Raw genomic sequence first — 12215 nt, 5'->3', positions numbered from 1 at the left:
GTCGTGTCATGACACTCGAGTCCAGCCCATTTCAACTGATGAGAAACACAAACTGTGGCCCAGAGCGACACTCCAACCACATCCTTCCTCAACCTTCAGGCTCACTAAAGCAAACAAGACTATGTTCAGTTCTGGAAACCACAGCATCTCGTGCTTTCTTAACCATCCTTTGGTTCTTCCAGTCAAAATAAAACTAACGCTGGCAGACTTGAAGAAAAGCCAGACAAATTACCAGATCATAACTTGTTTTATTTAACTTATAAATATAAATTTTAACAAAGGACATAAGTACTTGAGAAAAACCTCTATAAAAGAGTAATGGAATAGAACAGAGTGAATGTCTGAGGGTCTGTAAGCAAAAAAAAAAAAAAATTATCCAATTGGTAAGGGGAAGAACAAGAACGAGTTAACAGACAACAGCTTAAACTCTCAGGCTGTTGGAATACATCAGCGTGTTTTACAGTCTAAACGTAGACGTAGTCACCTTCAACACTGCATGGATTTCAACAGAACTGGAAAATCAGTAATCAATGCTGCAGGAGGCCCAAACAATGGCTCCCCTGTCGGCTGAAAACCTGCGGCTCGCTCAACGACAAATCCCCATCACTAACAACAAACCAGACAGCAGCAGATTGGTCTCAACTTGTCCAAAATCTGCTGCACTGTTTGATTTAAAAGGGAAAAGAGAATCCACCCTCAGGTCACAGAGCAGAGTCAGAGCTCAGATGGTTTGTCATGAGGTCTGTAAAGTGGACCGATTTAGCACATTTCCAGCTGTGGGGATTTAAAAGCAGTGTTACACACATCTGCACATTTCTGTTGAGTAGAAAACAAACAGAACAACAACAATCCATCGCAGTGAGAGGAGAGTCTGCTTTCATGTATGTCAGAGTTCTGCAATTACTTCAAGGCGGTTAAAGCAGCAACAGAAAATCAAATATTTTGAATGAACATTATCAGGGTTCCAATGATATTTAGTTTATTCCAACGTAGAATCATGTAGCAGACAAATATTAGGATCTGTTAAGATGTGTATCAAATGGTGTGATCAAAGCCACAATGTCACATTTATTATTTATAGAAATAATAAAAAGTGCTGTGATCTTTCATTTATTGCAATTTGTGCCCAATTTTGAGTCTTGAGTTGCTGCTAAATTGATCTTTGTAGCTTTAACCAACAATTAAACAAGTTCTAACTGCAGACTTGGAGATAAGACTTAAACTGCATTGGACCTCGTACTGTTATGACACTAGGATTATTGTACAGCAAACATTTACAAATGAAATGTTAAATAGAAAATACAGCACTGCCTTGCTTGCATTCACAAAAAGTACAAAAGTAGTGAACCTGCAGAAACACAGATGTGGTCATTAAACTGTCGCACCACTTCATCGCTTGTTGAAAGACTGAAGCAGGGTCAGAAATTCATCTGGCTCAAACACGAATGTAAAAAAAGGTTGCATTCAAAACAAAGGCCAGAGTTGTAAAGTCTCAGTGTCTCAGGGTGGATTTCTTTTGTACGTTACACATCACTTGAGTTGAGTCAGACGAAACCCTATCATGCAAGTAGGAAGAAAAAAAACATTTCAAAGACTGGTCTCTCCTGCTGGAAACAAGGAGCAGGTGGGAAAAACCTGCTGGACAATAAACTGAAAAATGACAGAATCACAGGAAATGGTTGATTGTCTGTGTGAAGCTGTGAACAACAAACTCATTTTTTATCCTTTTATAAAAGGAGTTTTCCTTTTTCCCTGCATCCTACATTCTCCCTGATATGCCGCTCTCTCTCCAGTCCTCGTTTTGATTCACTGTAAAAAAAATTAAGACTCAACCACGATTGATTTTTAAATGTTGTGAGTTGAGATACGGTTGCTGAGGTTCTTGTGACTCTGAATCCAGACAGATCCACACAGCTCTGGTGTGGTTAGCCCCTCGTTAGTTCAGTCTCTACTTGTTTAAACCCTGGGATCCTGTCCGTGTCTGCAGCGGCGAATACATTCAGAGCACATGCGGGGCCTCTCCCAATTCAGACTGACAGAGGTAGGCGTGGTTGAGCTTCTGAAAGGTTGTGTGGAAAATCACTGAGTCGGCCTTTTAAACCCTCCACAGACACAAACACAGGGCAGAGGTCCGGGCAGCTTCTCGCCCTTCTGCGTCAACATATCCTCAAGTCAGATGTGATGAAATGTGCGCTCTTTTTTTTTGTTCATCAGCGTGAATGAAATCTTTTTGGCTGAGGTTTTATTTACAACTGTTTTCCATGAAACTAAACAGGAAAGTAATTCATGATGTTTTTTGGCTGGAGTTGCCCAAACTGAGGGCGACCGACTCCAGATTTCCTCTGAATCTGCTCCCGGATCCTGGTGAGCAACGAGCCAACGTCACTGGAAGCCTCGCGAGAGTCATGGCTGGCAGAAAACGTATGCATTTCAAAACGTGGCAGCTCTGAATCGGATCTGTGATTTATTGCGAGCCTAGCCTTCCCATCGCACTCTTCAACAACATGTCCACCTTTCCTCAAACCTATCCCAGTGTGTGGGATTGTGCTTCTGCTGTTTTGCATTTCTATCACAGAACGGCAACAAACAAAAACATGACTTTGTAATCAGCCAAAAATCCATTTTGAAATAATTACAGTCTAGAATTAGGCCATACAAGATATGGTATACTATACAGTTATAGTATAGTAGTATTTAGTTATGCTATAACTACAGTGTTAAATCCGTTTTTATCAGCGACATATCGATATAAGATCGCCACAAATCTGGCGGTGCAGCTCTGTAACTGAGACTGTCATCATAACTGAGAACACAGAAGAGGCACAAACTGGGCTCCTCCAGAGCATGAGTGTCTGAATAAAGCTCTGCCGCGTCACAGCACTGCAACTCAAAACTCCGCTGTTACCGTGTAAAGCGGTTTCCTGCCCCTATATGAAACTTGTCTTTATGGTTACACATCCCCACAACATTTATGATCTGAGCCAGTGACTTTGTTTATCTGCTGGTTATTGTGGACTACCTGCCAGATTGTTTCAGAAACCCTATGGAAGAAACAAAAATCAGAAACCATGAAGCACGTTAACAGGTCACGTGGCTTCTACCCCCTGGAAGTGCTCTAAAGAGTCTTAGGACTGGCTGCATCAAAAAAAAAAAAAAAACATTTTGCTATTCTCCCCCAAAAAAGTGGTTTTGGGATCAGAGTCCAGCTTAAGTATCTCAGTGTTGTCAGTGATCTCAAGGTTCTTCCTCAGCCTGGGTGATGGCGTAATGATGTGTTTTAAGCTGCTCGTCTTAGAAAATCAAGACCGGAAAAAGCATCTTTGTCTTTTTCCATGCATTCCACACACGAACCCCCCTCCCTCCCTCCATTTGTCCTTGCCCACCCATTCCCAAAACAGATTTGCTTGACTACACGTGTACCACTCCCTCGGTGCCCCACCACAGCCTGCCACTCAGCCTCATCTTTGGCCTTGGAGCGCCGACACGACGGGGGGCTGCTGGGAGCTGCTGGGCTGAGAGACGGGCGGCCACATGGGAGTCTGTTGCATGTGATGATGGTGGTAGTGGTGGTGCATGTGGTGGCCCGTGGGCGAAGACGGCGGCAACCAGGCCGGCTGGTGGCTGGGCGGTGAGGAGGCCCAGAAGGAGCTGAAGCCAGATGTGGAGGAGGCAGCTGGAGGGGAACAGGCCATGGACATCTGGGAGGAGCCGCCGCCGGCGCTGGACCCGCAGTCAGACGCTCGAAGTTTGGAGAACATGGTGATGGCGTCGGGGAAGTTTGGTGGTGTAGCGGGAGTGTTTCTGGGAGCACACATCTGGAGGAAAAATAAGAAGTGGCAGGAATTAGGAAAATTTTATTTGAACAGTAAACTTTATCTTTTAGAAAATTACCTATACAAAATAGTGAAATGCACCATTTGTGTTTTTATGTGTAGATAATTGGAAAAAAAGTACACACACAAGGATGGGGAGTTCATGCACAGGGTAGCGCTTGCCTGGGGGGATGGGGGAGTTGAGGGGGGGGGGGGGGGGGGGGGGGGGGTGAACAGAGCAGTTGAGAAGAACTGAGGTCATGAGTCCATGTCCCCCCACACAAGGAGGGCTCATATTTTATTTTTTCAGGATAAAACAGAGATGATGCACACATACAGTATTTCCCTAAGAGGAAGCTGATGAGCTATTCAAAATGTATTTACTTTGCCATGAGCTAAGTCTGATTGAGAAATCCTGTAAAGTCCCAGACTGAAGGGACTTGGGACTTCAATGCTTTATCAGTCAACACAGGATTCAGGAAACAGGGGTCCATACATTTATTTATTTTTATTGCATATTGTTCTTTTTTTCTAAACAGCTTTGCTGGAGGTGAAAGAAACGCTGTGTGCTGACATTCACACGGTCGCGCCTCTTATTTAGGTAGACAGCATCATCCAATACAATGATGCAGAAAACGATGGCAAGCTCATCTACCACGATATTCATTAACATGCAGGAATGAAGGGAGTCAAATCAATTGTCTCCTCCATAGTCCATTTAAAAAGGGAACTGTGGTGGAGAAACTACCAGTCAGAGGGTTTGGCTCGGATTAGAAACCCACATGCAAATTGAAACGACTGTAACAGGCTGTTGCAAGAATAACGAACAAGAGACACTGTAAAAAAACAAGAACCTGTAGTGAGAACATCAATTGAAGTGTATTCTGAAAAGTGTTGCTGTCCTGGCAGCCAAAAGCACACACACAGGTCGGGTTGCAGCCAGATATAGAGGAAGAGACTCCCAGCTGTGCAGCATAGGCCACGGGAAGGAGCAGTATATTTAGACCGAGTCGCACATGTCTCGTGTTAACTCCACTCACCATGGGGACATTTTATTTATATATCTGCATATATGTCACCATAAGTGAAGGTTTCCTAAAAGCCCCTCTCCATCGGTTTCTATTGATTTGCAACTGTGAACTGTTTCTCGTCTTTATAATTTATAATATTTTTTATTATTTATAATAATAAAAATAATAATAAATTTAAATAATAAATATAATAATAAGGTTTTTAAGGTTTCTGGTAGACAAACAGGACCACTGACGTATCAACGTGAGGTTTTTGTATTTTGGATGCAGTCCCTTGTGGGTAGAACACCCAGACACCCACCAACACAACCTCTATCACATCAAAACATCCTCTTTTTGTTTATTTCCCTCCTCTTGCTGACATTACAAACACTGGCAGAGATGAAACCGTTAAAGCATTCCAAAGTCAACTGTTCCAGTAAAACCTGCAGTGACAACAGAACCAGCTCAGGCCTGAACCACGCAGCCAGAACATTTCTCATGTTGACATACGACAAAATATATATCAAGTCCGTAACTATTCCTCACTCCCTGCACCGATGCCTAAAACTATTCACTCTCTTCATCTGTAGTAATAAACTAAATACATTTGTGTTGTGCACATATGAATCATACAGGACATTTATTAATAATGAAAGAAAACATGAGAAGGAAGTAAAAGTGGGAACACACAAACACAGACTCTGAGATGATTGAACCCCTAACCTGAGCGACAGGAACACAACGAGCTAACCACTGCACCACGGCCGAGGCCCTGTTTCAATCTAAAAGACTGAAACTTAAAGACAGAAACAATTAGTTTATAGGGCAAAAAAACTATTTGTTCCAGTTGTGAGTTGTAGAATAAAGTCTTTCATCATATCCTCCCACAGTGGCCTCCCAGCAGCACTGACTCAGGAGCAATGTGTCACAGCTTCATGTAACCTGGCTCTGTTGAAGCAAGCCACTATCTAACATCACATTATCTATTTAGACAAATGAAAACAGCTCAACCTCTTTTACAGTTTCATCAGCTGTAAAGATGGTCAAACTGTGTGACTCAAGTAGAACAAAGATTCTGTAGGTTGTGCATATAGTAACAGTGCAACAGTGATTTCCCCCATGATGCTTTTCCTGCTCTGTACTATTTCTGGCTTTATTGTAACACGTGGTTACCCAGATTATTAGTTCTATATGCTGCTCTTCAAGTATGGGCATCCATAATAATCTGAGTGACTCAACGTTTGTTTTTTTCGCACGTGTGTAATCCATTACACATGCTTTAAAGTTATGAACGAATAGGTTTTGAAGCCAGTTTCTTTTCTGCTGAGCAGCATGCAGCCACTGCAGCTTGGAGTTTCTTGGGCTTGAAACAGAAACCACCATCTTGCACCTGGTGCTCTGATCAGCCCCGTCAGCCCTGTGCTGTTCAAAGCCTAGGGGAAAGTTGATGTCATCGCGCTGCACCCAAAATAATAACAAACCCAGTCGAACGCCTCTCGCACACTTCCTCACTGCCTCAAGCAAAGACAAGCTCAATGAGGGAGATGTACACCAAACGAGTGGTAAGAAAAAGAGAGAAAGACAGACGAGCTGTTCCTGCAAGACCAGGATCAGACAAATCCCAGGATGCAGCAGGCTGCCACAAGTCTGCACTGCCTCCAAATAATAATTTCATTCAAACAGACTTAAACAGAGGGCATCCTTTTATTAAGCCAGTAATTGCTGTTACAGTGCAGCACACACCCTTACGTATAATTCTAGGCCCACCCTGTAATGAGCTTTTAACTAAGAGAGTTGTGATGGAGGCACCTTCTGCTTCGAAACCCCATTTGTGATTTTATGGGTGGTAACAACTTCAACCAAAGACGGACTTCAGCTCTGCAACGTGTGTTGGAGCTAAGGCCTCAGGCTGCTTTTTAAATGATTATGACATTTACAAATTGGAATTACAATAGTAAGCCTGACGTAAACAGCTCACAGTCCTGCTCCTAATCATATGGTGCGAATGTAGCATCCACCCGCTCCAACTCTACAGCAGCAGGGCCTGCGGGGAGTCCTGACGGGGCGTGTGGCCCAGATGTGTGCGTCTGAAACGCTGAAAGTTGAGTCTGACAGGTCAGTGGGTGCATCCACCCCTTCATCAGCTGTGAGAGCTGTTCTGTTTAAGGAAACCAAATATGCTTACCATCTGGTGGTGGTGACTGGGGATGTTGGCCTCCTGGAAAAAGGAGCTTAAGGCTGTCTGCAGAAGAGAGAGAGAGAGAGAAAAGAGAAAGCGAGTAAGAGGAGATCGTGTTCTACAGACTAGGACTTTGATTATTCAAAGTATGACTTCAATGATTTCCACCTATGGAAGATACAAGTTTGGTTGACCTGTTACATGAGATAATAAATTATGTTTGTGACACTTTTTCAAGGTTTATAGACCAAAACATTACAAGTGGCTAAAAACAACAACATATACAGTTGTCCTCTTGAGGTTTTGAAACCTTAGACTAATAAAGTGAGAAACAAATCTATGAAATATAAAGAATAAAAACAATCTCTGGCTCTACAAGAGGCGGAAAAGTCGACCGGTCGAGAAGCTGAACAGCGGGTTTCATAGCTCCTTCCCTGCGCAAACATGGAAATGAGTTGGCTTCTTGTTCCTCTTTGTTGTGAACACAGCCAAGGCCAGCATGAACACAAACACACTTCATGACCTCGGAGAAACACAAACAACGGGCCGATACGAGAGCCAGCCTAAACAGATCAGGGAGCTGCCTTTTCCTCCCAGCAGGAGGAAACATTCCTGCAATCCCGACTGCAGCGTGACTCATGCTGGTGATGGGAAAGACTGAGAGAGACGCCGCCACTCGCACTCATTTGGTTTATAAAGAGCCAGTACACATTTCCTGCTGTCGTCTTCCACACACACAAGAATTTTAAATGTCACTTTTGTTGTAACAACAGTACCAAAGTAGGAGTCAACTGACTATGAATTAGAACGGAAGAAAATCAAATCCATTCAGAGGGAACATGAATCTCTATATATCACATTAACCAGGGTTTTCAAAGGTTAGTGAAGCTGTAAAAATACAGCTCCAAACAGGAAACTAAACATTCTCATACAGACATTCCGGATGCTTGACCCTCTGACCTAAATAGATTTGTAAAGTATGAAATAGGAAGCTTTATCACGAGTATTTATGAACTGAAAGAATGTTCCTCCAACAAATTAACTGTGCTATTCAAGAAATGGAAAGGTTGTTCTTCCCAGTGATTGTACAGTCAGCTGCTGTTCTGTCGCACACGTGTGTACAACACGTGTATGAGGCCTGGCTGTATTATGAATGGAGCTGTGCATGTAGCGCAGGTATGGATCCGTCTGAGGGCAGACGTAAATATGAACAAGCCTGAAGAGTGAAAGAACCACGTTCCACTGCTCAGCGAAGCCTCTATTTCCTCTTAAGAGGAGGCCTCTTTCTTACAAACCCTTCAATGAGACCCCCCTCCACCCCACCACCACCAAGCCACCCCTTCCCCCCACTGGTTGTTTGACAACAGCAGCAGCAGTGCAGGAATGTCTGCCACACAACGTGACACACATTACCAAGCGTGAAAGTGCTCTGCTGCTTTTGTGCACAGAGCAGACGAGTTCTTGCCGTTCTTTGTCTCGCGCCAGTGTATTTCTCAGATGCAGGTTTGCGTCGGAGGTCAGACAGTGAGTGTTACTAAACACAAACGTCAACCAATATGAAGCTCCTGAACGTCATATAAAATAGAACATGCCTTACATAATAAAGCCAAAGGTTCTTGTTTATGTATTGAAAAAACATGTCTGTCTCGTAGCAGCAATGAAGAAACCATTCTCTTTTACTGTACACAAGAGCAACAACATTCTACAACTGAGCGTACAACTAATGCAATTGACTTTTTCTTTTAAATAAAAATTCTCTCGTGAATAGTCATCAACATTCAAAACTGAAAAATGATATTTTAGTCACGCAGAAGCTGATGATCAGACAATAAATTAGATTATACTGACAAAGCCAACATTAAGGATGTGGTATCGCAGGACATATAATATGCAGAAATAATGTCACAGTCTCAGCAGTAATGGTGACAATATTCTTGTGAAACCACAAGTTGAGCTGGAACAGGTTTCGTTTTCATTAGCAGTCACACTTTTGAAAAGCTATAATACAAGTAGTGTAATGGAAGTAATTAATATTCAAATCTTGCCTCTATTCAAATCCTTGGTGACACATTTAAGGAGTAATCCAACTTGAATACTTTTACCTGCTGAAATATCCTTATACACCAGCCAGATTGCAGATTGAGTCATGTTTCCTTATCGGGGTAAATACAGCTTTAAGGGTAAAGAACACTGACAGACTGTTGACTGGCCCCAAGTCAGACTCCAAAGCAGAGCACTGAGGAAAATCAGGCCACTGCTGTCACACTGACAGAAACAATAGCCTGGTTACTATGTTCTCACACTGAGCCACTGACAGACAGGCTCCAAACACAACACCAGCTGGTATTCTTTCATCACAGATACATATGTATAAGACCTGTAGATCAGATTCCTGGTCAAGTGGTAAATGCAAAAGTGAAAGGATAAGATAAAGAGAGACTGACTCCACGTGTGAGGAGCTTTTACTAAGTATTTCTTTCTTTTTCTGAGAAATTTCTGTGTGGGTGGGGAGAGAATATCAAATTGGGGAAGTTCTGTTGGGAAAGAGGGTTGATCTTTTCTGTTTCAGGCTTAAATTTGATGTGCAGTGTTTCAAACAAGGGTCATTTTAACTACAACATACAAAAACATAGTTAAAAGTGCCTCTGCTGACACAGAAGAGGTTAGGGGTCAGGAACAAGCCCTCCTGAGGCTAAACCCTCCTAAGAGTTAGTCTTGACCCAACCCCTACCTCCTCCATGACAATGTTACAGCAGTGTCAAAGCGTGAAAATGTTCCTACAATTACCCAAATGTCTGTTTACTGCTTAATTTGCTCAGTGTGTGCTAATATACATAAGCATGGCAGTGTTTAATAAGATGACTATGTAGAGGCATAGAACATTTAAAGAAGAGATTAGGTCTTCTACCCTGTCAAATCCAACTCGAAAACTTCAAATCTGCAGTGGTTTTAAATTACTGCCCTTTAATCAGATGTCATCAGTTTGTGTTTTCGTCACTAAGACCTTCGCTTCATTTGTTTCGAGTGTTTTGCTGTCCAGGTAACATTAAATGACTCACTGCAGTCACAGAACAATAGCGTTACTTATAAAACCCGTTTTCACATTCAAGAGGATGGAACCAGGGAAGATCTGCCAATTGTTTCAGCCGTACTTTACTGCTGTGTGGCTGTTTCTTCGGCCCCTCTGCTAAACCACCTGGCCCCTGACCTCGATACTGGCCACTCAAATATGGTGAAGCCACAACAGATCACTCAATAAAGCAGACGCAGGCGTGGTCTGAGGACAACCATCTGGTAGCTTATCATTAAAAGTAATTCTAGTGTCTGTGAACATGAGTATTTAGCAAAAATTCTTTGGATCCACTGCATTAGACAAAACATCTATACTTGGACCTAAAACTGATTTAGATTGTTAACATTGCTACATGTTTCATTAAACGTTCAGTGTACACCCTAACTAATAATGATAACCTACCAGTTACTGCAAGAACATTACAGTTTGCTCTGTCCGTGTCTGTCTGTTCAACTCTGCCAAAACAAAAACAATCCCATGATTTAGCACAAACCAAAACCTCATTGACTAAACCAGACTTTCCATCTTAGTAGTTAAATAACAGAAAGAGAAAATTCTCCAGTCATGCAGTAAATCTGATTAGGAGAAGGTTCGAACCAGTTTAGCAGGGATGGTGTCATTTGTCACCCCATGCCCTTCAAATGTAGAAAAGGGAACCGAACAAACAAACCAAACCGGTAGTTTATAATCTGAGTAATGGATGCGGGTGTTGCAAGAACATGTTTTCAGACGGGCCTGGTCTGACAAGATGGCATCAGTGATTTGCTTTTGAGATAAAGGTGAACGTTTTACGATGACAACAAACGAGTTCTTAAGATCATAAAAACCACCAGCTGACTAAAGCGACCGTGAGGTTTTGTAGAGGTTGGGTTATCGGGCCACTGACTGGACTAACAACAATTAGCATAGCAATGACATGGTGGATTCCTATCGAGAATGTAAACAAAAACGGCCATTGAGTCGAGCACCACGTCCTCAGCGCTGCTAGCTTAGCCAATGTTAGCTACAAGGAGCGCATGGTCACAAGCCAGGACACAAAACATGAGCAATCGTTACACGTTTCTCGGTTAGTTTTCAGTTTGTGGATTAAATCAATGGGATAAGGACATTCGGTGTAAACTCAAACAAACCCCCAGCGTTCACACTCACCTCAAACTGCCAGTGGGCCGCCTGTAAAAGCTGCTTCGCCTGATCCGCGGCGCAGCCTGCTGTCAAAACAAACTGGTTGATCATTACTTGATGTCTGAGTTCCTCCATATTTACCGACATAACCCCTTTCCACGAATTCGCTTTCGAAACAAACGGAATAAACTTTCTCCTAAACCTTCGAATTTAACGCTCCCTGTCTGCCCGTCGGTCCGTCTCCCACCGCTGAGTCTCCGCAACCTACAGCAGCAACAATAATATTTTCATGCCAGCACCAACAACAAAGAGTACGGCGACGCTGATTGGATAATTCGAGAGCAAGATAGTACTAGCAAAGCGCTGATTGGCTATCTGGATGAAGCGTTTATATTAGGTAAGCGCTTGATTTGTCTGTCGGGTACACCGGCGTCGAGTGGAGACAAACAATGTTGAGTTCAGCAACATCCGCTCCGCCCTCTGCGGTTAACCTGGGTCAACACACACACAATTTATTTCACCTCCGTTACATTGATGTAATGTGTTTGATTGGCTGGTGAACTTAATTCATAGAGCTGATTGGCCACTTCTGTTGGCAGGTAATGGACACAGACACAAAGAGTAAACATTCATTTTTTTTTTTTTATAATCCGTGAAAGATTAGGTAAAGATATTTATAAAGGCCTTAAAAGCTTTATCTAGCTATGGTGTCATAGCTTCGTGTAGGTACGTTTATGGCTTTTTTGACTTGCAGTTTCCGTACAAAATATACAACTGACAGTCCAGAATGTTTATGGAAATGGACAGTTATATAATATATTACTCATTAGTCATTTCACATCTAGCATTGCTAGATAGTCACAGTCATGGGTTGATTTACATTGTACAGATTTTTACCTGACAAAATTCAACCTGACTGTATGTAATAAATACTCTGTTATTTGCAGCATGTTTGCATTGATTATATTCTGCAATTTATCTTTCTTGGTGGGTTGTCTGTGCTTAGAAGGTGTAAA

The 12215-nt window shown here is 42.5% G+C and overlaps 1 protein-coding gene across 1 annotated transcript; it reads right to left on the bottom strand.

Moving 5' to 3' along the window:
• Positions 1–228: 228 nt before the first annotated feature.
• Positions 229–11504, bottom strand: ubald2 (UBA-like domain containing 2). Its single transcript, XM_029158306.3, has 3 exons — positions 11227–11504; positions 7011–7067; positions 229–3815 (listed from the first exon to the last, which is right to left on the bottom strand). Exons 1-3 carry the CDS (start codon positions 11344–11346, stop codon positions 3459–3461), a joined length of 534 nt encoding a protein of 177 aa, XP_029014139.1. The 5' UTR covers positions 11347–11504; the 3' UTR covers positions 229–3458.
• Between the last annotated feature and the right edge of the window lie 711 nt (positions 11505–12215).

The sequence above is a fragment of the Betta splendens genome, chromosome 8 (genome assembly GCF_900634795.4).
Source record: "Betta splendens chromosome 8, fBetSpl5.4, whole genome shotgun sequence".
NCBI lineage: Eukaryota > Metazoa > Chordata > Actinopteri > Anabantiformes > Osphronemidae > Betta > Betta splendens.
The sequence above is the reverse complement of the archived record's forward strand: the minus strand, read 5'-3'. Positions and strand labels throughout refer to the sequence as shown.